General features: G+C 49.2%; 1 protein-coding gene across 3 annotated transcripts in view; it reads left to right on the forward strand.

Moving 5' to 3' along the window:
• hspa12a (heat shock protein 12A) overlaps positions 1–26,976 on the forward strand; it is a 176,576-nt gene that overhangs the window by 108,887 nt on the left and 40,713 nt on the right. For all 3 annotated transcript variants that reach the window (XM_038821533.1, XM_038821535.1, XM_038821534.1), the window contains exons 5-6: positions 7,929–8,033; positions 8,884–9,000. In XM_038821533.1, coding sequence (XP_038677461.1) covers positions 7,929–8,033; positions 8,884–9,000 — 222 coding nt within the window. The remainder of the gene's footprint in view (positions 1–7,928; positions 8,034–8,883; positions 9,001–26,976) is intronic.

A 26,976-nucleotide genomic window follows, 5' to 3' on the forward strand; every position in this document is an offset into this window, starting at 1 on the left:
GTCATAATTAGGGTGGAGATGACCTTTCAGATCAAAGATGGCGTTCCAATTATTTGGCTGATTTTCCCCAAATTACTGCAAACAAGCTATCCATTCAAGTGTCAGGGGTATAATTTTTTGCTTTGCATTACAAGAAACAGCTACGTTGGCCTTTTGAAATAACGGTTAGTGTTCATCAGCCTTGTGCAAAAACAGTGTTAAAAGCAGTACAATCTCAAATGTTTTTATTCACTTATTTAGATCACATGAGAAAACGAATCAAGCCAAGTACGATATTTCCAGGGCATTGACATATGTTTCGTCATTTTATTTGATATTCTTCAGAAAATTTCAGGAAACAGCTCTATTGTTTTGTTTATTTTATTGAGATTGCATAATTCAGATGTCATAGCAACAGTGCAGTCATCTCCTACTACTTTAATTATACTCATGACTACATCCACTTCCTGCTTCATTCATGGGCAATTGTAATAATTTTCAGCCAACGGCCCCCGTGTACTATCATCCAAAAAGGGTGCATGAGCATTAGGGAGGAACATCTGTTTCAAATGAAAATCTGTTCCAAAGATGAGCTGAATGAGCAAGAGTGAGGGGCAGGAAGTTTACTGGCCATTGCAGGGACCCTGTGAAATTGGTGTTGGCAGCTCATTAATATGATTCTGGTTTGTGATTACTGCAGGCTGCTCCGTTCATTACCTGCAGGCTTGTGTTGACATGGCTTGGATAGGATGGACGTAGGGAAGTTGTTTCCATTAGCAGGGGAGACTAGGACGCGGGGGCACAGCCTTAGAATAAAAGGGAGTCACTTTAGAACAGAGATGAGGAGAAATTTCTTCAGCCAGAGAGTGGTAGGTCTGTGGAATTCATTGCCACAGAGGGCGGTGGAGGCCGGGACATTGAGTGTCTTTAAGACAGAAATTGATAAATTCTTGATTTCTCGAGGAATTAAGGGCTATGGGGAGCGAGCGGGTAAATGGAGTTGAAATCAACCATGATTGAATGGTGGAGTGGACTCGATGGGCCGAATGGCCTTACTTCCGCTCCTATGTCTTATGGTCTTATGGACACCCTGGGCTAGTGAATGATTAATTCCAGCTCCATTTGACCGGAGTTGCACACAAGAGATTTAACAAATAATTCTCAGAAAAATACCCGAAGCCACTAGGCCTTGGCTGCTGCTTAATAATTACAATCACCAGGTTTGTAAATGTAATTACAATTAACAAGACCTATAGCAAAATAGGCAGCAAATACAGCTAGTTAATTATTATCTAATTCCTAATTCCCCACTTTAACTTACTCCACTCTCTCTATATATACACACACACACACAAGACAGACAACCACAGAGAGAGGGGGGGGGGGGGAGTACAAAATCAGAAATAAAATGGAAAAAAAAATTTGTTTCAGATGGTGATTTTTAGCACCTTACTCATCTTCAAGCTTTGCTTTTAGTTCAAGGTTTTTATTGTAGATTCATTCAGGTCTCTAGTTTCAGATATACAGCACTCACAGCCTTTCTGGAAAAAAAAACACACAAAGGAGAGAGGATAGGTCCTGGTCTTCATGTGTCTCGGACTCAAACCAAGCTCCTGCGGTCTCTGAAAATCATTCTGCTCAGGCAGGATCCAATCACCACCGAGTACTGGGCATTGTATGGCCTTTTGGCCAATTCGCGGGCCACCAGCCAATCAATCAAACCGAGGCTCACCCCATCATTCTCTCTGGTGCCAACATTTCTGAAGCTCCTCTTCAAACTCGCAGGGCTTAACAGAGAGTTCTCTCCTGTAACTTCTGAATTCTTCACTCCTCTCTGCTGCTTGACCGAAAGATTAGCCATCCATCGATCAAAAATGATAACAGCAAAATTAAAGGAAGGGAAAAGAATGGAATACACAGGAAGGACTTTACACTTGTTTGAGGGATACTCTCAGGAATTCGAGCTTTACTGATGCCATCAGCACCTCTATAGGGCAGGTACACTCTGGCTGCCAGTAGCAGGGTAACTTCACAAATATGTCTGCAAGAGGTTCAGAAAGGCCAACCAGGTTCTCTGATGCAGCACTGGATGCCTTCATTAAGATGATGAACTGAAGCAGAATTACTCCAGGGAGCAGAAAACCTTCCAGGTAGCAACTAACTGGTAAGATTTCACTCCCTGGTCTTCCACTAGAGCATTTTCACAAGAGAGGTACAATGGGTGCAGTCAATCGTCACAGTAATTTTAAAAATGCAACAGATTTTCCTTAAATGAGTCCCTATAAAGCATAGGATTAAGTTCTGTGGGTGATTGTTTTAGTCCTTACTTATTCTTCGATTGGGGGGGGGGGTTAGGGAGTTAGCAAAAGAAGTATGTTGGAGTGTGTACAGTTGGAGCTGTTGGCTGTGAACTCTTTGAGTTCATTTACTTTTGAGCTTGATGTACTGCTTAGAAATATTAATTCAAACCTTTACAGAGGCATGTCAACCTATGGGCCTTTCTTCAGTCCTGGAGCCTGTGCCAGCCCAGTAACGTGAGCAACTTGGAGACACTGATATTTCAATGTTGTATCTCAATTGTTTGTAATAGAACAAGCTGCCTGACACTGAATTTTCTAAAGGATGGTAATGATTTTAACAGTATATGGGTCCCAAGTGCTATGCTGTATGCAAGGTGTGGTCTGATTAGTATTTTGCAGAGCATTTCCTTTACTGTAGTTGAAGAATGATGGTAGTTCCACTTCACAAACTTGAACACTCAGTTTCCTTGGATGCTGCTTGATATACATTCCACTTTGAATTATTTTAGATGTGAATTTGTAAGTAATGGCGTTATTTAGTAACTTTAAGGGGCGGGGCTGTATTGTGTAATTGGTCACTGATGGAGATTGAGTATTGCTGATTCACACAATGTTGCATTTCTCTCCATTGGGTTTAATTCTCTGTATGTAGGCCCATTTCATGAGATATTTAGATCCTCTTGAAAGCTAACCTAAGCTGCTGTGTCAGTAATGGTCTTGTAGATTAGGCAGTAGTCTGCAAAAAATCTAATCTAGTTTGATGTTCCATCCTGGATGTCATTTAGAAAGAGAAGAAACGGGTGTGGGCTCAGGACAGTACGTCAGGCACGCCGCTTCCCAATCATTACTGCTTCGGACATAGTACGATCCCAGACCAGACCCCAACAGTGGCTAGGATACTGGACCAAAATCCCAACATTTTAGTTTATTTTGTAAGATTGTGCAGAAAGAATACTTTGCTCCAGGACTGATTGCACAAAGAAATAGGGATTTGGTTAACACACTATTAAAATCTTTAACATCACACCCAAAAATAGTTTACAATTATCCCTTAAACAATACATTTAAATATCATACATACAATACCCTTGATTACTATCTCTATTTCCAATTAAAGAACAAGAAAGGAAAAACATATACAGCTTAAATCCATCGTACATTCCAATGGGACAGAATAATACTTGCTTTCCAGAACAGATTTGGCTCCTGTTAGATCGCCTGAAGACTCTGGCTTGATGTCTTCAAAAAACTGGTTAAAACTGGTGTGATTCAGCTTCCCCTTAAACTCTGACAAGTGTGCATGGCTGTAAATACTATTAATCTGTTTTAACCATCCGACTGTGAGAGCAAAAGTCCTTACTTGTGGACTCAGTGTTAGCCAGATCAGAGCTCAACTCAAAGCTTTTTCAAAATGTCTGAATGTCTTAGCTCCACCCAGCAATGACGTCACTTCCCCAAGGTGAAAACAAATGAACTCCCCAGGGACTCCTCCTCCTCTTCCCCCCCCCCCCCCCCCCTCTCCCCCCCAGTCAAACATAGGTGCATTCGCCCAGGCTTGTTGGAAGAGGTGCTGTTACATTTATGCAAGTTCATTTGCTACAGTTTTAAGTGCATGGTTTAAGGATATCATCAGGACCACAGTCTTTAAAGGTATCAACGTTATGGAAGAATTTCTCAACACATTTTGTTGTAAGTATAAAATCAGGCATGTTCTTGTAAGGCTGCACTCGTACTACAGATTCGAGCTTAGGTGCTCTGACTCCTTCCTTGAAGCTTTGGAACTGCGAGCTTAGAACTTCAGTATTTTCCTTGTCATTCAGTAGTAACTTATCCCTTACTTGCAGAATTGGTATTCCAGTTTGCCCTTTCGTTTTTATTGATTATACAGCTAACGTTTGCGGAGTTTTTTTTGTCCCGGCCAATTCTATTTTGTATTTTGGCTTGGCGCATTGAATCTTTCTGTTGAGCGCTGTTTGGTACTGTTCAAGCTTAATCCAGACTTCCTCTTTCTTCAGAGTGTTGTCATTCCACCAAACGTGTTTGATCGAGCATAGTCAGCATGGATTTCTGTGAGAGGCAAATCATCTTTGACAAATCTATTAGACTTTTTTGAGGTTCCAACTATTGTTAGTCAGAGGAGCATATCCTCAGGTGCAGGGCCCCCCTCCCTCCGCATCCTCCTCGTCGGAGAGGCCTGCCCTTGCTCCTCATTCTCCTCCTCTAGCACATCGCCCGTCTGCTGTGCTATATTGTGGAGGATGCAGCAGGCCGTCACGATGCGGGCGACCCTCTCAGCCTTGTACTGATTGGCCCTTCCAGAACAGTCCAGGCACCTGAAGTGCATTTTGAGGAGCTCGAAGCACCGCTCAGCCACACCCCTGGTCGCTGTAAGGGCGCCATTGTATCGGGTCTCCGCGTGGGTCTGTGGCCTCCAGATAGACGTAATCAGCTATGACCGAAAAGGATAACCCCTGTCGCCCAGCAGCCAACTCCGCAGCCGGGTTGGGGGCGGGGGGGGGGGGGGGGGGGGGGGGAGGGGGTTGGGGGGGAGGGGGTTGGGGGGGGGGGGAGGGGGTTGGGGGGGGGGGGGGTTGGGGGGGGGGGGGGAGGGGGTTGGGGGGGTGCCCCTCGAACATGTCTGGGATCACCAAGTGTGCCAAGCTGAATGAATCGTGCACACTGTCCAGGTATCGGACACAGACGTGCATGAAGTGCATCTGATGATCGCAGACCAGCTGTATGTTCATGGAGTGAAACCCCTTTCTGTTGGTGTAGAGCGGTCTGTTAGCCGCAGGTGCCCGTGAGGCAACATGCATCCCGTCAATCACCCCCTGGACCCGGGGCATCCTGACGATGGCAACGAACCCCGCTGCCCGGACATATTGGTGGGCGTGGTACACATGGAACTGTATGTACTGGTCCGCATGCGCATTTAGGGCATCGGTGATGGCGCGGATGCACCTGTGCACTGAGGCCTGCGAGATCACGGACAGGTGTACTCCCCCATACTCTGCAGTGCCAGATATGCCATCATCTGGCAGATGTGTCTCACAGTCCCTCTACTCATCCGCAGTCTCCGCGTCTGCATGCCCGGTCCAGGAGGTCCTTGAATGACATGCGGTTCCAGTACACGCGTGGCGACATGCGGCGCCTCTTTGGCACCTCCTGCTCGGCCTGTTGGGCGGCTGGCCCTCCAGCCTGTGTAGCCGCCACCAGCCCCTCTGCAGCCCACTCCGCTGCTGCAGCTTCCCCCTCCTCTCTGAGCGGCCCCCACTTACGCGGCCGCAGGGCATCTCGATTGACTGCGGCCATCACCTCAGCGGCCAGCATCATGGGTTGCTGTCCGAATGCCATTGTCTGCAGGGGGTGATTTAGCATGGCCCATACTCCCGTGCCCATCCCGGTAGCATGGGCTACATAGCGGCCCCCGGTTGGCACTGTGGGCCCCGTCCACAGTTGTCTCCCCGCTTCCCCACTGCCGCACCCCTGCCCCGACGGTGTCCTGCCCTGTCGGCGCCCTCGGTCCTGGTGCCTGTCCCTGCTGCCAGGGGCATCATTGGCTGGCACAGCCCTCAATGGGGGCTGCATTGGGTGTGGCCCTGGGTGGTTCCCGCGGTGGGTGGCTGCCGGTTGGGCGGGGTGTTCGGGTCAGGATCACGATTTTTATAACCACAATTTAACGACGCTGTCGGGAAATCGGCCCATCGGAGGCGGTGAATCACGGAGGCCCTGGAGCATATGTCAGACCCGCTAATGATATGCCTACTGTACATTTACCCCGCGAGGCGTGCAAAGTATTTACGCCATTTTCAGTGTGCCGGAGCATCCCGATTTGGCGTGGAACAGGCGCCTATCCTGATTTCGGCATCGGAAGCTATTCTCCGCCCAAGCGCGTTTTGCGATTTTGCCGTCGGCAAACGGAGAATCCAGCCCTCTATGCCTGGGTTAATAAAGGCAAGTATACTATATGCTTTCTTATGCCTGCTACCTTTAGGGACCGGTGTACACGCACACCAAGGTCCTTCTGATCCTCAGTGCTTCCCAGGGTCCTGCCGTTCATCATGTATTTCCTTGCCTTGTTTGTCCTGCCCAAGTGCAACACCTCACATTTAACTGGGTTGAATTCCATTTGCTACTGATCAGCCCATCTGTATTCTGCTGTTATCTAAGGCTATCCTCCTCACTATTTATCGCCCCACCAATTTTTGTATCACCTGCGAACTTACTGATCAACCCTCCTACATTGAAGTCTAAATCATTTATATAAACCACAAGCAGCAAGAGCCCCAAAACTGATGCCTGCGGGGCCCCAATGGACACAGATTCTGGTCAGAAAAACATCCCCCCAACATCACCCCCTGCTTCCCACCATTCAGCCAATTCTGAATCCAATTTGCCAAATTACCTTGGATACCATGGGCTCTTAGCTTTGCTATCGGTCTCCCATGTGAGACTTAATAAAAAGCTTTGCTAATGTCCAAGACTATAGACTATGTCAAATGCATTGCCCCCATCTACACACCTGGTCACCTTTTTGAAAAATTCAACCAAGTTGGGCTGACATATCGCTTCTCAGCCTTTTGGCTCAGATGAACGTGAGATCAGGTGTAATGCTTGGATCTGGTATGTCTCTTGTGGGAACCATGAATTGGATTCAATTTGAATTGGATTTTGGAGCAGGCAAGGAGCTGGATTAGGGATTTGTCCCTGTCCACACTCCCTGAGCTCTGGCATTGTAACTCTGATAAAGAAATAGAACAAAGTTGGTCAGACATGACCTCCCCTTAACAAAACCACGCTGACCGTCCTTGATCAATCCCTGTCTCTCCAAATGCAGATTAATTCTGTGTAGAATTGCTTCCAATAGTTTCCCCAACACTGAGATTAGAGTGACTGGCCTGCAGTTTCCTGGTTTACCCCTTCCTCCCTTGTTGAATAATGGTACCACATGGGCTATCCTCCAGTCCTCCGTCATCCATTTAAAGACCCTCAAGTCCTTCTTAATGTGATGGGAACTGAGCACAATATCCCAATTTCCTGGAGATAAAGGGAATTGAGTTGCAGATAGGACAGGAAAATAATGTTGAGGTAGAAGGTAAGCCATGAGTTTATTGAATGTCACAGCGAACTCGAAAGGCCAAAAAGCCTAATTCTACTCTTATTTCTTATATTCATATGTGCTTACCTATTGGCCGCTTTTGACAGTTGGCTTTATTTAAAGAATACTTTTCTCTTAGCACGAACTTGAAGGAATTAAAATAGCAATGGGTTTATATCATGTATGTCCCAGTAGGTTACTTTCCATGTGATAAAGACAAAAAAATGCCATTGGACCTTTTCAATTGTGTGTGCAGTTATTATTGAATGTAACCCTTGGTATACTGGTTGGTACATTTTATGCAAGGTCACAGGGACCTAATTTCTCTTGAGAACTATAGTGAGATGTTATTCAGAAAAAGGAATGCACTCAAAAAGATTTCAGTGTGGCTGTTTGATTGTACAGACAATAGATCACTTTGAGAAGGAATTGCTTTTAAGTGAAGTATACTGTTTGTGCCTGGATAGAGATATAACTCTGAAAGCTTGAGCAATTGTCTTTTTATGGAACTATCATCGTGTGATGCATTTATTTCTTTCACTGTCATCTAGAATCTCACAATTGAAACAGAACTGGAGGCTGCCAATGGAAAAAAGGTCAAGGCTATCGAAATCTTTGCCTGTGCTCTAATGTTCTTTAAAGACCACGCATTACAGGTGTGTTCTGAAAAGAATTAATATACCATTTAAAAAATATTTTGTTCATCAGGCAGTCTTAATGGAACATCGGATATTTTATTTTGAAGTTTATGCTGCTATGTATTCTACTTTGTAAAACATCGTGACTGGACTGTTCTGTGTAATAACAGCGTTTGGTACTGTAATTGATCACAATAGTTTTAATGCTTGATGCTGCAGACCAAAATAATCAGTGATGTTCCTGGATCTACCCGTGTATTAATATTCAAGCAACTTAAGAAACTTGGAACACAGTTATTGTGGTCTATGCGTGGATCCATTTCCTTTGGCGAGCAACAGTGCAGAGAATAATTACAGACAAAAAGAATCCAGTCGCACTTAAAACTGCTTTGGACTTTGAAGAAATTTGATAGCTCTTGTCAAAAGAAAAACTTCTGCAGTAATCTTCAGTTCTGAAAAGACTTTGGGGCTCCCCTTGGCAAATCAATTCTTGTTAGGGCGTAGTTCAGAGCAGCCACATTGACCATCACAAAAAGCTATTCTTTTACTCTTTCATCTTCATAATTCTATGTCCCTGTCTTCATCCGCCGCACACACTTGCCAAAGGAAATGGATCCAAAAATATACAGCAATAACTTGGTTTCAAATTTCTAAAGTTCATGTATGTCAATAAACAGATGCAACCAGGAAGAGGTTACTAGATGCTCATTAGTAACATTCTTTGATCCATCCTTCACAGATGGAAGATATTTTTTCAATTAGACTGGAAATGCACATGGCCATGTTATAACATAGAGTAGCTAGGATGTTGTGTAAAATTTCAGATGATAAAACAATAAAACGGTCACTGACATAGTTCTATTTTTAGGAGCTGAGTGACCAGGCTGGTTCACAATTTGGGAACCCAGATGTTAGATGGGTTATTACTGTGCCAGCTATATGGAAGCAACCGGCAAAGCAATTTATGAGGCAGGCGGCCTACAAGGTAGGTTATATGCACTGTCAGATTTGACTACTTCTCTTATTGCGGCTGTGAATTGAACTATCGGTGGAATAAATTTTATCAACTGTACCAAATGTAAGAAATTAGGCACTCGCACAAACCATTGATTCTGTTTAAGATGCAGTTGTTACAGAGACTACATGCATATCAGAAGGAATATTGCTGTGATTCTACAGCAAGTTAAAATTTACAATTAAAAGTGACATTTTTATTGCAAACCTACTACAGAAATGATTGCTACGACAGTAATTTTGTGGTCACTGAAATATTGCATTTGTATTTGAAGTTGCAGTGCACTTGTGTATTGACTGGTACAGGTGGGTTCCACATATATTTCCAAAATTAACAAAGTGAAGATCTTTATTGTGGTCGTGTTTTTTATTTGCCCATTAGGTCAAATTTTGGAACAAGATTCTATAAATGCATAATTAATTTAATGTATTCACATTGACAGTAAACACATAACAGAAGACACTTTAAAGAGCAAAGAGTAAGATATTACTGTAAAATACTTATGCTCTTCTAATTTTCTCCCTGTTTAATTTTGTACCTGTTGTTGTCAGTCACAGATAATTTGTTTGTTTGAATGGATGTATCAAAGCCATTGGTGATTAGGGTTCCGTCTCATGTTTCAAACTCTGGGTAAAGTGTTTTTTTGAAGATAGATTAACTTGGACACCTGGAAATATTTGTAGCACCTCCATGCTACTAAGAAAGTGTTATTTCCCTTTCCAAGTTCTATTGGGCAAGTTTCTATCTGTTACCTGAGAATACAGAAACATTTATCTTAATTATTTTGAAAACGAAAGACTTCCAATTGGTAACTTGAGATTGAAAGTTTGCCTAACTAATTTTGATCCAAAGCTGTCAAAACAATTTCAAGTTAATGAGGTAACCCAATAACCAATATGGCAAAAATCATTTCTTTCTGATCTCACCAGCTCAAAATCTAACCAGTAGTGAAATACATTTGTGCATTCAATTTTATGAAATATGTTTCCAGTTATACTCAAGGACACTGATGGAACTCTAAATACCAACATACAGTAAGAAGGCAGCTAAATTACCAAGGAAATGATTTTAATCTCCAAAGATTTAACACATATCGAAACTATTGAAAATCCATCATGTATTTCTTGATAGTGAAGGAGCATTAAAAACAGCTTGCACAACCATCTTGAATGCCATTTTGAAAAGAATCTAAACCGGGCTTGTCCAGCGCATGGGCAGCCCCTGAGCATTCTGAACGCGGCCCAGTAAATTTGTTTTATTTAATGTTTTTATTAAGGTATTTGTATACATACTGCAAACACAACCAAAAAGCGAACAGACAGGAAATCTCATAACAAATATATAACCAACCCCCGTGCCCGGCCCTCCCTGCCGTGCACCCACCCTCTCTGCTCCTCTTTTTTTCAACAACCCCCAAATCCCCCCCTCCCCGACAGACGCTCTCAAGAGGAACTTGATTTTTTTTCAGCCGATGGAATTCCGCAAGGTCGCACACCCACACCCAAGGTTATGGCGGCTCCACGTCCCTCCATCCCAGCAGGATCTGTCTCCCGGCGACCAGGGAGGCAAAGGTCAAAACGTTGGCCTCTCTCACCCCCTGGTCTCCCGGGTCCTCCGACACTCCAGAAATTGCCAATTCTGGACTCGGGACCACACTCATGCTCAGCACCTCCGGTATCACGTCAGCAAACCTCCGCCAAAATCACTCCAGATTTGGACATGCCCAAAACACGTTGCCACGCGCACCACCCACACCTATCCTCTACCCCCTCAAAACACCTGCTCATTCTGGCCATTGTCATATGCACCCTGTGGACTACTTTAAATTGAATGAGGCACCCGACTCCTCACCCCCCCTCCACAGTTCAAGTCCTCCTTCTCCTGCCAGTCCATTGTCTCTTAAAAACTCCATTGCCTCCTCTGGTGTTCCAAATGAATGTTCTGGGCTGTTAAAAGTCACCCAAAGGCGAGCCGGGCAAACTTCGCCACCCTTTTAAAGAGGGCACCCTTCATCTGATTGAACCCTGCTGTCCTCCTCGCCAGGTCCTGATACACCCGAAGCTCACTCCCCTCCCAGCTGCATCTCCACGTCTGCCTCACCCATCTCAGTATCTTCTCCTTGTCCAGGAATCAGTGAAGACGCACCACATTGCCCTCCGCAGCTCATTCACCTGCGGCTTCCTCATCAGCACCCTGTGCGCTTGGTCGACCTCCAGGGGCCAGTCAAAGGCCACCTCCCCAACACCTCGGCCACATACCTGGCAGCATCTACTCCATCGGTGCCTTCAGGCTTCCCCACAATTCTTAGGTGCTGCTTCCGGGAGAGGTACTCCAAGACCTCCACCGTCTCCTTTAACCACTTCTCGATCTCCCGCATCACACCTATTTCGGCCGCCAACGAGGCAAGCTGCTCCTCGTGCTTCCCCACCACCTGCTCCACTTTCCGAATAGCCCGACATTGGGACTCCAGCGTGTGCTCCACATGATCAATTCCCGCTTTCGTCGGTTCCACCACCTTGGCTAGGTCCTCCTGGGCCTCCCTCCTCTGCTGGCTAAACATTTTATTTAAAAATTCCACCAGTTGGTCTGTCGACCATTGGGCAGGCAAGGCAGACTCTTTACCCTCCGCCATTTAACATGTGTTGCACAAAGATTCTCCTGCTACATCTGCTCCCTTCTCAACCCACGTCTGCTCCGTGGCTCCATCCACCAGCCCCACCAGTGGAGTCAAACTTCCCTCCAGCCACCCCAACACCTTTTTTTCACCAAACATCCAAACAGGGAAAAGTTCTGAAAAAACAGCTGCCAAATGTGCGCCCACTCACACCATGGCCGCCACCGGAAGTCCTCAGTAAACTTGTTCACATTCGACTGACTTGTAATTGAAAAAGGCTTTGCCGCCTCACGGCGCCAAGGACCTGGGTTTGATCCCGGCCCCCGGTCACTGTCCGTGTGGAGTTTATGAGGATTTTCCCTGTGTCTTCGTGTGTCTCACCCCCACAACCCAAGGACGTGCAGGGTAGGTGGATTGGCCACGCTAAATTGCCAATTGGAAAAATCTAAATAAATAACTAAATAATTGAAAAAGGCTGTAAAGCTGTTTATCCAATCACAGGCAGCTTCCTCCCTACATTTGCCGCAGATAGGCTCAGAAATGAACGCATCGGCAGAAAATGCAGTGAATCCAGCCTGTAATTGGGTATTCAGAAAAAAGTGGGAAGGTAGGTGGAGGCGAACGAGAGCGGGGTAGGTGAAAGTGGGGACTGGGTGAGAGCAGGGTTCGAAGGAAGTGAGAAGAAGGCCTTGGGAACCGAAACAGGGGACCAGGAAAGTTGAATGGGGTCCACCTGAGTGACTGGAGACTGGGAGAGGGAGGAGGAGAGGGAAAAGGAGGTGTGGGTTGGAGGAGGGGGGGATAATTGAGAGAGCGGGGAGGGTGAGTGAGAGAGGGCTGTGTGAGTGAGAGAGGGCGGTGTGAGTGAGAGAGGGCGGTGTGAGTGAGAGAGGGCGGTGTGAGTGAGAGAGGGCTGTGTGAGTGAGAGAGGGCTGGTGTGTTGGTGAAAGTGAGAGAGGGCTGTGTGAGTGAGAGAGGGCTGTGTGAGTGAGAGAGGGCGGTGTGAGTGAGAGAGGGCTGTGTGAGTGAGAGAGGGCTGGTGTGTTGGTGAAAGTGAGAGAGGGCTGTGTGAGTGAGAGAGGGCTGTGTGAGTGAGAGAGGGCGGTGTGAGTGAGAGAGGGCGGTGTGAGTGAGAGAGGGCGGTGTGAGTGAGAGAGGGCTGTGTGAGTGAGAGAGGGCGGTGTGAGTGAGAGAGGGCTGTGTGAGTGAGAGAGGGCTGTGTGAGTGAGAGAGGGCTGTGTGAGTGAGAGAGGGCTGTGTGAGTGAGAGAGGGCGGTGTGAGTGAGAGAGGGCGGTGTGAGTGAGAGAGGGCGGTGTGAGTGAGAGAGGGCGGTGTGAGTGAGAGAGGGCGGTGTGAGTGAGAGAGGGCGGTGTGAGTGAGAGAGGGCGGTGTGAGTGAGAGAGGGCGGTGTGAGTGAGAGAGGGCGGTGTGAGTGAGAGAGGGCGGTGTGAGTGAGAGAGGGCGGTGTGAGTGAGAGAGGGCGGTGTGAGTGAGAGAGGGCGGTGTGAGTGAGAGAGGGCGGTGTGAGTGAGAGAGGGCGGTGTGAGTGAGAGAGGGCGGTGTGAGTGAGAGAGGGCGGTGTGAGTGAGAGAGGGCGGTGTGAGTGAGAGAGGGCGGTGTGAGTGAGAGAGGGCTGTGTGAGTGAGAGAGGGCTGTGTGAGTGAGAGAGGGCTGTGTGAGTGAGAGAGGGCTGTGTGAGTGAGAGAGGGCTGTGTGAGTGAGAGAGGGCTGTGTGAGTGAGAGAGGGCTGTGTGAGTGAGAGAGGGCTGTGTGAGTGAGAGAGGGCTGGTGTGTTGGTGAAAGTGAGAGAGGGCTGTGTGAGTGAGAGAGGGCTGGTGTGTTGGTGAAAGTGAGAGAGAGGATGGGTCAGAGTGAGAGGGAAAGGGACTGGGTGAGAGTGAGGGACAGGGATGTTGGTGAGATTGAGGGAGGGGACGGTGTGGGTGCATGTGCAAGTACACAGGTCGACCAACACGCAGTCTTGGGCTGCATGGTCTCATGTTTCTGGGAACCATAATAACACATTACTTCCTGGATCTTTATATTCAGCAAAATCTCTCTTCAGGGATTTGCTGACACATTGGGATCTCATTGCCTTTTTGCGTAGTTTGTTTCATGTTACACATATTCAATATATGGCATAATTGAGGTTTTTTTCTGTTTTTGTGATGCTCTGAATTAAAATGCTCTTGTTGAGTTTTTAATAAAAAAAAGTCTTCCTAAGACTAAATCTAAAGCAGCAATTAAGTCAATTGATTTTAAGAGAATGCCTACTTCAAGCCTATACTTGGTTTCTGTCCCGCTGAAAAACACAGCATGCACATTGGAATGGAATCTGATATTATGTGCCACACCTGCACGTTTCTAGAGGAAGGATCAAAGTAAATACTTGAGAGATCGAACTCCATTTGAATCAATTTATTCCAAAATTGAACTTGATCCCCAATACAAGTTGGTTAACAACAAAATGTTACCTCAACTTCAAGTTTTACAAATTGGAGCCATAATATCAATTTTGGCTTCAGCCCACATCCACATTAGATCCAAGAACATAACAGTGGATTTAAAAATGCGCTGGGAGACAAATACAAACCTTGAAATCAGGCACTTGTTCATTTCGGCGTGACAAAGTATTCAACTTGTTATTTCATGACAATCCATTAGAGCAGTGAATTGAAAAAATAAGCAAACAATGAATAGAAATCTTTATCCACAGTCGGGAGAAAGATAGATTTGAGTGTGATTTTTGATCATTCAGGGTGAGTATCTGACCAACATGAATGGTATGGGGGCACAGTGCTTCGCACTGCTGCCTCACAGCGCCAGAGACCAGGGTTCAATTCCAGCCTTGGGTGACTGTCTGGGTGGAGTCTGTGCATTCTCCCCGTGCCTGGGTGGGTTTCCTCCGGGTGCTCCGGTTTCCTCTCACGGTCCAAAGTTGTGCAGGTTAGGTGGATTGGCCATGATAAAATTGTCCCTTTAGAGTTCCAAATGTTAGGTGGGTTACGGGATAGGTTGGGGGCATGGGCGTAGGTAGGGACCTACCTAGTTAGGGTGCTCTTTGCAATGGAGATTGATGGGCCGAATGGCCTCCTGCACTGCAGGGATTCTATGAAGTCACAATAAAGAGCTAATCGAATATTATAATATATTGATTTATCTCAAGGATTAACGCATTTTGAAATTATTGGATTTTAGTCATTATGGTTATTTCTGTTTAAAATATTGAAGTTCTGCTAATTCTGTCTCTTGTTTTGTAATAACTATTTCACTGGAACATTCAGAAATCTAGCATTTTTACAATTCATTTCACTCCTTCATTCATTGAAGAAAATGCATAGGATCCCTACAATGCAGCAAAAGGCCATTTGGCCCATTGAGTCTGCCCCAACCTCTGATAGAGCACCGTAACTAGGCCCAGCCTATCCTCCATCCTATCCCTCCACATAACCCCACCTAACCTGCACACCTTTAGACTGTGGGAGGAAACCGGATCCCTCTGGACCCAATCCCTGGCAATGCCGACCTGGCATTCGGGTAACCTGGCACCCTGGCAGTGCCCCCTGCCAGCCTGGTAATGCCACCCAGGCACTAGGATGGCACTGCCAAGGTGCATGCTGCCAGAGGGAGAGCTAGGGTGCCATCCTGCCCTGTCCTCGACCACCCGGGGGGTCTCCAATGGCCTGGTGACTCCCCCAGGTGAGGTAATGCCTGGTCCACGTTTGTGTAGACCAATACTACATGGCGCCGTGGCGTAGCCTCCCAGGCACAGCTGTTGGGTCCCAGATGCTGGGCAAATCCGGCGAACGTATATTTAAATGAGCCGTGTGGTTCCTTTAAATAAGCTGATCTAGATCTTGCCCAGCGAGAGCGGGATCCAGATTGCAACACCTCGCGAGACTCCGTTGAATCTCGCAAGATGTTTAGTGTCACAAATCTTGCTAACGGCCTCTCGTGAGATTCAACGGCTTCGTCCCAACGCCAAATCCGACATGAGGAGGCCGCTGAATCACGCCCAGTATTTTCACTGGTTGAATTTAAAGATTGCATGATGTGCAGACCATAATAGTACCTACATGCTGGTACAATTGCAAATGTCAGTGTGGAAGGCAGCTGATCAAGAATGAGTAATGCAAGGTATAATATTAGATAGGTGGGGTTTCCCAGATTTACCTTTGAGAGAAGATGGCATGAAACTTGGCCGATCCTTTTCTCCAGAGATAGATTAAATTAGGTAGAGCAGATTTTTCACAATCTAAGGAACAGATAAGTTTTTCTTATTTCTTCATTGCTATCTACTTTAATCAACACCTGCTTAAACCACTAATCATTATTTCTGTTCATTGTGAAATGATGATTGGGAGAAATTTAGCATGAAGATTATACTTATCCAGCTATGATGGCAGGTTATCTTCTCAGGAAGGAAATCCGCCCTCCTGACCTGGTCTGGCATACATGTGACTCCGGACCCACGGCAATGTGGCTGACTCTTAAATGCCTTCTGAAGTGGCCTAGCAAGCTATTCGGCTGTATTAAACAGCTACAAACTCTTTATAAAAAAAAAGAATGAAACTGTATGAATAACCCTGCATCGACCGAGACACTGGAAACTATAATGGCAAGCACAGCCCTGTCAAGCCTGGAGATGTCCTCCTTGTTAACAACTGAGGGCCTGTGCCGAAATTGGGAGAGCTGTTTCATAGTCAAGTCAAGCAACGGCTAGGCATAGTTATACCCACTGAATCATATTTTACAGACAATGCCCCAGACATTACCATCTCTGGGTATGTCCTATCCCACCGACCGAAAAGCCCCATCAAGGGTAGTGGCACATTGGTATACAGTCCAGGAGGGAGTTGCCTTGGAAGTTCTCAAAATCAATTCTGGATCCCACAAAGTCTCATGGCGCATCAGCTCAAACCTGGGCAAGGATACCTCCTGCTGATTGACACACCTATCGGCCCTCCTCAGATGATGAACAGTACTCCTGCCCGTTGGATACCACTTGGAGGAAGCACTGAGGGTGGCTAGGGTACCAGGCATACCTTAAAATGGGATATGAACAAAGGACTAATTGCATGCCAAACAATGGAAGTAACACGCGATAGATAGCTAAACATTCCACAACTAATGTATCAGGTCTAAATCCTGCATTTCTGCCACATCCAGTCTTGAATGGTGATGGGCAATTAAACAACTAACAGGAGGAGGCTTCACAAATATCCCCATCCTCAATAACAGGGAAGTCCAGCACTTCAGTGCAACACAAGACTGATGCATTTACAAAAATCTTCAGCTAAAAATGTCAGGTGGATGATCCATCTTGGCCTCCTCCTAAGGTCTCCACCATCACAGATGCCAGTGTTCAGCCAATTCGATTCACACCACATGATATTGGCAAGCCACTGGATAGTGCAAAAACTGTGAGCCCTGACAACATTCCCGCAATAGTCTTGTGATGTCTTGTGTTCCAGAACTAGCTGCGCCTTTAGCCAAGTTGTTCCAGGATACTACAACTCTGGCAGCTACACAGCAATGTGGAAATCTGTCCATGTTTGGCCTGTCCTCAAAAAGCAGGACAAATGCAACATGGTCAATTACTGCCCCATCAGTCTACTCTTGATCATCAGTGAAGTGATGGAAGGGGTCATCAGCAGTGCTATCAAGTGGCACTTACTCAGAAATAACCTGGTCTCTAAAGCTCAGTTTATGTTCTGCCAAGGCCACTCAGATCCTGACCTCATTGCCGAATAAGTACAAACCTGGACAAAAGAGTTGAACTCGAGGTGAGGAGGAGGAGCTGGGGGGGGGAAGAGTTGGAGGCTGGGTTATGGGAGGGTGAATGGGTCCTCTTCGTGTGCCAGGCTGAGTCTCATTCAATTAAAGGTAGTCCATAGGGCACATATGGCGGTGGCCAGAATGGGCAGGTTCTTTGAGACGGTGGAGGATAGGTGTGGCCAGTTTGCGGATGGCCCGCCAATCGTTCACATGTTTTGGGCCTGCCCGAATTTGCAGGGATTTTTGCGGGGTTGGCTGATGTGATGTCAGAGGTACTGAGGGTGTAGGTGGTTCCTGTCATGATATGCACCCATGCACATAATGTGATACAGACAGACAGTGACAGACACCCAGCTCAGCCAATCAACGCACAGGACAGAACACAACCAATCACCAGGCAGAACACTAGAAGGTGGTTTCCCACTATAAAACACACAAGGCATCAGCACTCTGCCTCTTTCCACTGGTGACAACTGTAGTGACAGTCAGGGTGTACATATCAATTAGCACCTTCTACACGTGGCTCAGAGCTAGTCTGGTCCAGTTAGTTATAGTAAGCACGCTTAGGTTAGTAAATTCTCAAACCCACAGCGAACTGTGTGCACTGCCTAACAGGTTCAATAAGACGTATTGAACGAACATCAATGTTTGGAGTCTACTTTCCAGTACAACTGCATCCAGTTGCAGTCCGTGTTACCCCAGGGTGATTAACACAACAGATCCGAGTCCCAAATTGGCAGTGTTTGGAGTGTCGGAAGACCCTGGAATCCAGGGGCAAGTGAGGCCGACGTCCTGGCCTTTGCCTCTCTGGTAGCCCGGTGTCGAATTTTGTTGGGGTGGTTGGACTCCGAGTCTCTGAAACCAGGGGTATGGGTGAGCGACCTTGCGGATTTCCTTAGATTGGAGAAAATTAAATTTGCCATAAGGGGGTTGGTGAAAGGGTTCGCCCGGAGATGGAAACTGTTCATTGACTTCTTCCTGGACAGTTAAGTTAGCAGGGGGGAGGGGGCGATTAGAGTTAACTAGAAAAGGTGGAGGCAGAGATGGTAGGGGGGTTTGATAGGGAGGGCAGGGCACGGTTGTTGGCTATTTATTGAGTTATGCTGTGTTCTCCTGTTTGTTATCTGTTGGTTATCTTTTTCATCCTGGTTGTGGTTTTGTTTGATGTTTATTTATAAATGTCTTGATAAACGTATTTTAAAAAAAAAGGTGAGATGAAAGTGACTGCTCTTGATAAGGGACGGCATGGTGGCACAGTGGGTAGCACTGTTGCCTGACAACGCCAGGGGCCCGGGTTCAATTCTGGCTTTGGGTGACTGTCTGTGTGGAGTTTAGTAAGAAGTCTTACAGCACCAGGTTAAAGTCCAACAGGTTTGTTTCAAACACTAGCTTTCGGAGCACTGCTCCTTCCTCAGGTGAATGCAGAGGTATGCTCCAGAAACATATATATAGACAAATTCAAAGATGCAAGACAATGCTTAGAATGCGAGCATTTGCAGGTAATTAAGTCCTTACAGATCCAGAGACAGGGGTTGTCATAATATTCACTCATGTATATCATGAGATGCAGACAGGCAGTGATTGACATACAGGATAACCAATGAACACACACGACACAGAACAACCAATCACCAGACAGGACACCACCACTATAAAGCCCACAGGGCATTAAGACTCTCCCTCTCACACAGGACACGGCTAGGGAGATAGTCACAGTGCACAAGCCAGTGAACATCATCACCATGTGGTTGAGAGATGGTCTGGTCAAACCAGTAGGAGGCTATCAGTTAGGTTAATAGTGTCAACCCACAACTGATTATGTACAGCAATCAACAGGTTCAATAAAACAGTGTTGGACCATCTCCTGTGTCGGAAGCCTGTTTCTCGTTTCACTGCATCCAGTTGCAGTTGATGTTAGACCAACACAGATAACACATCAGGGGTCACCCCAGGTTAAAGAGGTGTGAATTGTGGGGAGTTTGCACGTTCTCCCCGTGTCTGCTTGGGTTTCCTCTGGGTGTTCCGGTTTCCTTCCATGGTCCAAAAATGTGTAGGTTAGTTGGGGTTACAGAGATATGGCAGAGGAGTGGGCCTAGGTAGGGTGCTCTTTCGGAGGGCAGACTCAATGGATTGAATGGCCTCCTTCTGCACTGTGAGGATTCTATGGACCAAGTGTGGTGTCAAGGAGCCCTAGCAAAACTATAATTACTGGGGATCAGGGGGTAAACTCTCCAGTAGTTGGAGTCATACCGAGCACAAAGGAAGATGGTTATGATTGTTGGAGGTCAGTCATCTCAATCCCAGGACTTCACTGCAGGATTTCCTCAGAGTAGGCTCCCAGGACCAACCATCTTCAATGACCTCTTCATTCATAAGGTCAGAAGTGGGGACGTTCGCTGGTGATTGCAGTATGTTCAGCACCATTTTCAACTTCTCAGATACTGAAGTAGTATGTGTCATTATGCAGCAAGACATGGACAACATTCAGACTTGGGCTGATAAGGGGCAAATAACATTCGCACCACACAAGTACCAGGCAATACCAATTCCAACAAAAGAAAATCTAACCTTCATCCCTTGACTTTCAATGGCATTACCATCACTGATTTCCCACTATCAACATCCTGGGGGTTAGCCATATAACTACTATGGCTACAAGGGCAGGTCAGCGGCTAAGAACCCTGCGGCGAGTAACTCACCACCTGACTCCCCAGAGCCTGTCCACCATCGACAAGACATAAATCAGGAGTATGTGGGATACTCTCCCCTTTCCTAGATGTGTGCAGCTCCAACAACATTCAAGAAGCTCAACACCATCCAGCCTGCTTGATTGTCATCCCATCCACCACTTTCAACAACCATCTCCTCCACCCCTAATGTGCAGTAGTGGCACTGTGTACCATCTACAAGAAGCACGGCAAGAAATTACCAAGGGTCCTCTGACAGTACCTTCCAAACCCATGATCCCTACCATCTAGAAGGACAATGGCGGCAAATGCATGGGAACATTACTGCCTATGAGTTGAACTCCAAACTACATAACTAACACGGGCTGGTTTAGCTCACCAGGCTAAATCGCTGGCTTTTAAAGCAGACCAAGCAGGCCAGCAGCACGGTTCAATTCCCGTACCAGCCTCCCCGGACAGGCACTGGAATGTGGCGACTAGGGGCTTTTCACAGTAACTTCATTGAAGCCTACTCGTGACAATAAGCGATTTTCATTTTCATCCTGATTTGGAAATATATCATTTTTCCTTCAGTTTTGCCTGGTCAAAATCCTGGAACTCCCTCCCTATCAGCATTGAGGGTGTATTTACACCACATGCACTGCAGGGGTTCAAGAAGGCTGCTCGCTACCACCTTCTCAAGGGCAATTAGAGATGGGCAATAAAATTGCATCGCCCATGTCCCGTGAAAGAAGATTTTTAAAAATCGCAAGCACAATGTCAAATAATGTGTATCAGAGAATTTGTATTCATGTTCATGTAACAATGTACCAGCAGGTCATGAATATTTCAAGAATACATGTGATGTTGATGCAGTTATTTCAACTAAAATTAGGAATAGAGGGAAATATATTCAAGTCTGTAAAAGATGCTAAGCTAGTTGATGGAGGAGTTTGGCCTTCACCACACGGGTGGGCAACCTAGCAGAGTGAACAAACTGCTGTTCTTAAACTTACCTGTTTATCACTCTATTAAATTCAACCAAATGGAAATCAGTTCTATAACAGGTCGAAAATTTGTTCTGCCAGATTAAAACCCTTGTGGTGGAGACAAACATTTTTCCTACAGTGCAATACAATGCAACGTGGAAACTTGTAAAAGGAGTCTGATTGAGCAAGTGAATGAAATGATGCAGAAGCAATATCATTGTACCACCTCAAACTTTGTTAAATTAATATAGTAATGGCAAGGAAAGAATAATTTAAACTAGCAACCATGATGGGGATGGGACAGATAAACAAAATAATTTTGGTGTTCTAATGCATGTGTCATTAGATGTTGGTTCACACATTCTAAAAATAACTTAGAGATGCTCGATTTCATCACAAAAAGTATGGACTATCAAAGTAATGAAGCATTACAGCAATTACGCTGACTTCAACTGACCAGATCTCATTTTTAATCTTGAGTTGAGTTTTGCAAATGCACAGTTGGAAGCATAGGATGCGCCATAAAAAGCCCAGCAATAACTTACCACATCGACAATTCAGATAAAGGGACTATTTTATGAGAGACTTTAGGGGCGGGATTCTCCGGCACCCGTTTTCAGGCAGGGATTGGGCCGGTCGGGGGCCGTTGGCAGCGGCCCCCCCCCCCCTGGCAATTCTCCGGGCCCCGATGGGCTGAGCGGCCACCCGTTTTCGGCCAGTCCCGCTGGTGTGAAATAGACAAGGTTTATACCGACGGGACCTGGTTTGGAGGGCGTTTAGCGGGGTCCTCGGGGGGGGGGGGGGGGGGGGCGCAGGGGGATCTGGCCCTGGAGGGCCCACCACGGTGGCCTGGCCTGCGATCGGGGCCCACTGATCTGCAGGCGGGCCTGTGCCGTGGGGGCACTCTTTCCCTCCGCGCCGGCCTCTGTAAGGCTTCAGAGAATCGGGAGTTTGTCTGCCATGTCTTAAACCTGATGCCTTTCATCTCAGTTCTGCCAGTGGGATGTTTGTAACCAGAATATTGAAACATTTCTTTTTACATGAACTGAAAATGGACCATTTTAATGTAGAAATGGTCATATATGTAGAAAAAAGAAAAATGGCCGGCGCGGAGAAGAAACCTCCTGCGCATGCGCCAGAACACGCTGGTGGTCCTGCGCATGCGCCAACTCGCGCCAGCCGACGGAGGCCCTTCGACTCCGGTTGGCACGAGGCCATCTGCAGATTTTCGCCCGTGGCTGCACTTCCAGTGGCTGCAGGGCTGGGTTGGGGGGGTGTAGCGTGTCGTAGAACGCTGTTTCTTCGATGACCATCAGGGTGGTAATACTGGTCGCCGTCGGAAGCCTCAGATGCCTGTGTCTCCATCTCCAAGTTGGAGTCTGTCACCTCTCGCATCTCCGTGCCGGGGGCTCCCATGGGGGGACATCCACAGTCCCACATGTTTCGGGACTACGTGGCTGGAAGACGTATCGTCTGGTAGGGTGTGGCCTAACACTGGCCCCTTTCTTCTGAAGTGGTCATGGTGCTTCCGCATCATTCGTTTACATGTCTACACCTGATAAGAAACCGGTCCGGTCTGGTGTACCTCCGTCCCGGTCTGGTGTACCACCGTCCCGGTCTGGTGTACCACCGTCCCGGTCTGGTGTACCGTCCCGGTCTGGTGTACCTCCGTCCCGGTCTGGTGTACCGCCGTCCCGGCCTGGTGTACCGCCGTCCCAGTCTGGTGTACCGTCCCGGTCTGGTGTACCGCCGTCCCGGTCTGGTGTACCGCCGTCCCGGTCTGGTGTACCGCCGTCCCGGTCTGGTGTACCGCCGTCCCGTTCTGGTGTACCGCCGTCCCGGCCTGGTGTACCGCCGTCCCGGCCTGGTGTACCTCCGTCCCGGTCTGGTGTACCGCCGTCCCGGTCTGGTGTACCTCCGTCCCGGTCTGGTGTACTGCCGTCACGGTCTGGTGTACCGCCGTCCCGGTCTGGTGTACCTCCGTCCCGGTCTGGTGTACCGTCCCGGTCTGTTGGACCTCTGTCCCGGTCTGTTGGACCTCCGTCCCGGTCTCGTGTACCTCCGTCCCGGTCTGTGGGACCTCCGTCCCGGTCTGGTGTACCGCCGTCCCGTTCTGGTGTACCGCCGTCCCGGCCTGGTGTACTGCCATCCCGGCCTGGTGTACCTCCGTCCCGGTCTGGTGTACCGCCGTCCCGGTCTGGTGTACCTCCGTCCCGGTCTGGTGTACTGCCGTCACGGCCTGGTGTACCGTCCCGGTCTGGTGTACCTCCGTCCCGGTCTAGAATACCGCCGTCCCGGTCTGGTGTACCGCCGTCCCGGTCTGGTGTACCGCCGTCCCGGTCTGGTGTACCGCCGTCCCGGTCTGGTGTACCGTCCCGGTCTGTACAGTCCCGGTCTGGTGTACCGTCCCGGTCTGGTGTACCGCCGTCCCGGTCTGGTGTACCGTCCCGGTCTGGTGTACCGCCGTCCCGGTCTGGTGTACCGCCGTCCCGGTCTGGTGTACCTCCGTCCCGGTCTGGTGTACCTCCGTCCCGGTCTGGTGTACCTCCGTCCCGGTCTGGTGTACCGTCCCGGTCTGGTATACCGTCCCGGTCTGGTGTACCTCCGTCCCAGTCTGGTGTACCTCCGTCCCGGTCTGGTGTACCTCCGTCCGGTCTGGTGTACCGTCCCGGTCTGGTGTACCTCCGTCCCGGTCTGGTGTACCTCCGTCCCGGCCTGGTGTACCGCCGTCCAGGTCTGTTGTACCGCCGTTCCGGTCTGGTGTACCTCCGTCCCGGTCTGGTGTACCGCCGTCCCGGTCTGGTGTACCGCCGTCCAGGTCTGTTGTACCGCCGTTCCGGTCTGGTGTACCTCCGTCCCGGTCTGGTGTACCGCCGTCCCGGTCTGGTGTACCGCCGTCCCGGCCTGGCGTACCTCCGTCCCGGTCTGGCGTACCGCCGTCCTGGTCTGGTGTACCGCCGTCCCGGTCTGGTGTACCTCCGTCCCGGTCTGGTGCACTGCCGTCCCGGCCTGGTGTACCGTCCCGGTCTGGTGTACCGCCGTCTCGGTCTGGTGTACCGCCGTCCCGGTCTGGTGTACCGTCCCGGTCTGGTGTACCGCCGTTCCGGTCTGCTGTACCTCCGTCCCGGCCTGCTGTACCTCCGTCCCGGTCTGGTGTACCTCCGTCCCGGTCTGGTGTACCTCCGTCCCGGTCTGGTGTACCGTCCCGGTCTGGTGTACTGTCCCGGTCTGGTGTACCGCCGTCCCGGTCTGGTGTACCGCCGTCCCGGTCTGGTGTACCTCCGTCCTGGTCTGGTGTACCGCGGTCACAGTCTGGTGTACCTCCGTCCCGGTCTGGTGTACCTCCGTCCCTGTCTGGTGTACCCCCGTCCCGGCCTGGTGTACCTCCGTCCCGGTCTGTTGGACCTCCGTTCCGGTCTGGTGTACCTCCGTCCCGGTCTGGTGTACCTCCGTCCCGGTCTGGTGTACCTCCTTCCCGGTCTGGTGTACCGCCGTCCCGGTCTGGTGTACCTCCGTCCCGGTCTGGTGTACCGCCGTCCCGGTCTGGTGTACCGCCGTCCCGGTCTGGTGTACCTCCGTCCCGGTCTGGTGTACCTCCGTCCCGGTCTGGTGTACCTCCGTCCCGGTCTGGTGTACCTCCGTCCCGGTCTGGTGTACCTCCGTCCCGGTCTGGTGTACCTCCGTCCCGGTCTGGTGTACCGTCCCGGTCTGGTGTACTGCCGTCATGGCCTGGTGTACCGTCCCGGTCTGGTGTACCGCCGTCCCGGTCTGGTGTACCTCCGTCCCGGTCTGGTGTACCGTCCCGGTCTGGTGTACCTCCGTCCCGGTCTAGAGTACCGCCGTCCCGGTCTGGTGTACCGCCGTCCCGGTCTGGTGTACCGCCGTCCCGGTCTGGTGTACCGCCGTCCCGGTCTGGTGTACCGCCGTCCCGGTCTGGTGTACCGTCCCGGTCTGTACAGTCCCGGTCTGGTGTACCGTCCCGGTCTGGTGTACCGCCGTCCCGGTCTGGTGTACCGTCCCGGTCTGGTGTACCGCCGTCCCGGTCTGGTGTACCGTCCCGGTCTGGTGTACCGCCGCCCCGGTCTGGTGTACCGCCGCCCCGGTCTGGTGTACCGCCGCCCCGGTCTGGTGTACCTCCGTCCCGGTCTGGTGTACTGCCGTCCCGGTCTGGTGTACCTCCGTCCCAGTCTGGTGTACCTCCGTCCCAGTCTGGTGTACCTCCGTCCCGGTCTGGTGTACCTCCGTCCCGGCCTGGTGTACCGCCGTCCCGGTCTGGTGTACCTCCGTCCCGGTCTGGTGTACCTCCGTCCCGGTCTGGTGTACCTCCGTCCCGGTCTGGTGTACCTCCGTCCCGGTCTGGTGTACCGCCGTCCCGGTCTGGTGTACCGCCGTCCCGGTCTGGTGTACCTCTGTCCCGGTCTGGTGTACCGCCGTCCCGGTCTGGTGTACCGTCCCGGTCTGGTGTACCGCCATCCCAGTCTGGTGTACCGCCGTCCCGGTCTGGTGTACCGTCCCGGTCTGGTGTACCGCCGTCCCGGTCTGGTGTACCGTCCCGGTCTGGTGTACCGCCGTCCCCAAAGTTTTGGACGTACACTGCGTCCCCTGGTTTGAAACTCCTGGGCTGCCTCCACCAGCCATGACTTTGCCTCTGCAGGTCCTGGCTACGTCGTACTTTCCTACTAATATCAGGGAATATGAAGTTGAGGCGGGTCCTGAGCCTTCTGCCCACCAACAGTTCCGCCGGTGCTCCACCGGTCACGGCATGCAGTGTGGCCCGATAACTAAACAAAAATATTGCTGGTCACGTCTCCACAGACCCCGTGGTCTGTATCCTCATTCTTCTCTTGAAGGTCTGCACCATTCGCTCAGCCAGCCCGTTCAAAGAAGGCTGATATGGGGCCTTGTGGATGTGCTGCACCCTGTTTGTCTTCATAAACCGCTTGAACATGTCGCTGTGAAGGGGGTTCCATTGTCTTTGACCAGTATCTCCAGAATGCCATGGGTGCTGAAAGGGAGGTGTAGCTTCTCAACTGCAGCCTTCGATGTGGTGATCGACTTCCAATCGTCTTCCAGCCACTTGGAATGGGCGTCCACCACGAGTAAAAGCATTGACCCTTGGAAAGAACCTGTAAAATCGGTCAGTAGGCACACCCCATGCTGGCCTGGCTATTCCCACGGATGCAGTGGGGCAGCTGGCGCGAGTTTCTGCTGTTCTTGGCATGTGGCACATTATTGGGCCAGTCATTCAATCGCACCATCCAGACCTGGCCACCACACATAGCTGCGGGTCAACATTTTCATTTTTTGACTTCCCTGGGTGTACATTATGCAGATACTGAAGCATAGCGTCTCTGCCCTGGCTTGGGACCACGACGTGAACTCCCCAAAAAGGATGGCGTCTTCCAGACTGAGAGCCTGAATTTTGGCATCAAAGGCCCGTAGTTTTATGGGCAGTTTCCCTTCCTGGCCCCTTGTAAGATGATGTGCCGCACTCTCACCAATGCGGAGTCCTTTCGCATCCAGTCTCGTATCTGGGTGGCGGTGACTCAGTGGGGATGAGAAGCGTGTCGACTGCGGGAGCCTGTTCGACGTGTCCATGTTCACAATCTGCATGCCGAGGTGATGCTGAAAGGTGTACTTGTACGCTGCTAGCAACAGGGTCCATCGCTGAATCCAGGTGGACCCTATTGGTGGGATTGCCTTGTCCTCTTTAAAAAGCCCTACCAATGGCGCGTGGTCCATCAGAATGGTGAATCAACGCCCATTTATGTTCTGATAAAATTTCTTTACCATGGGTATGACAGCCAGCCCTTCTTTTTCTATCTGGGAATAATTGCGCTCTGCAGCGGTCAAATTCCTTGAAGCGATGCAGCCAGATAGGATAGTATGCTTTCATCT

The sequence above is a fragment of the Scyliorhinus canicula genome, chromosome 16 (assembly GCF_902713615.1).
Source record: "Scyliorhinus canicula chromosome 16, sScyCan1.1, whole genome shotgun sequence".
NCBI lineage: Eukaryota > Metazoa > Chordata > Chondrichthyes > Carcharhiniformes > Scyliorhinidae > Scyliorhinus > Scyliorhinus canicula.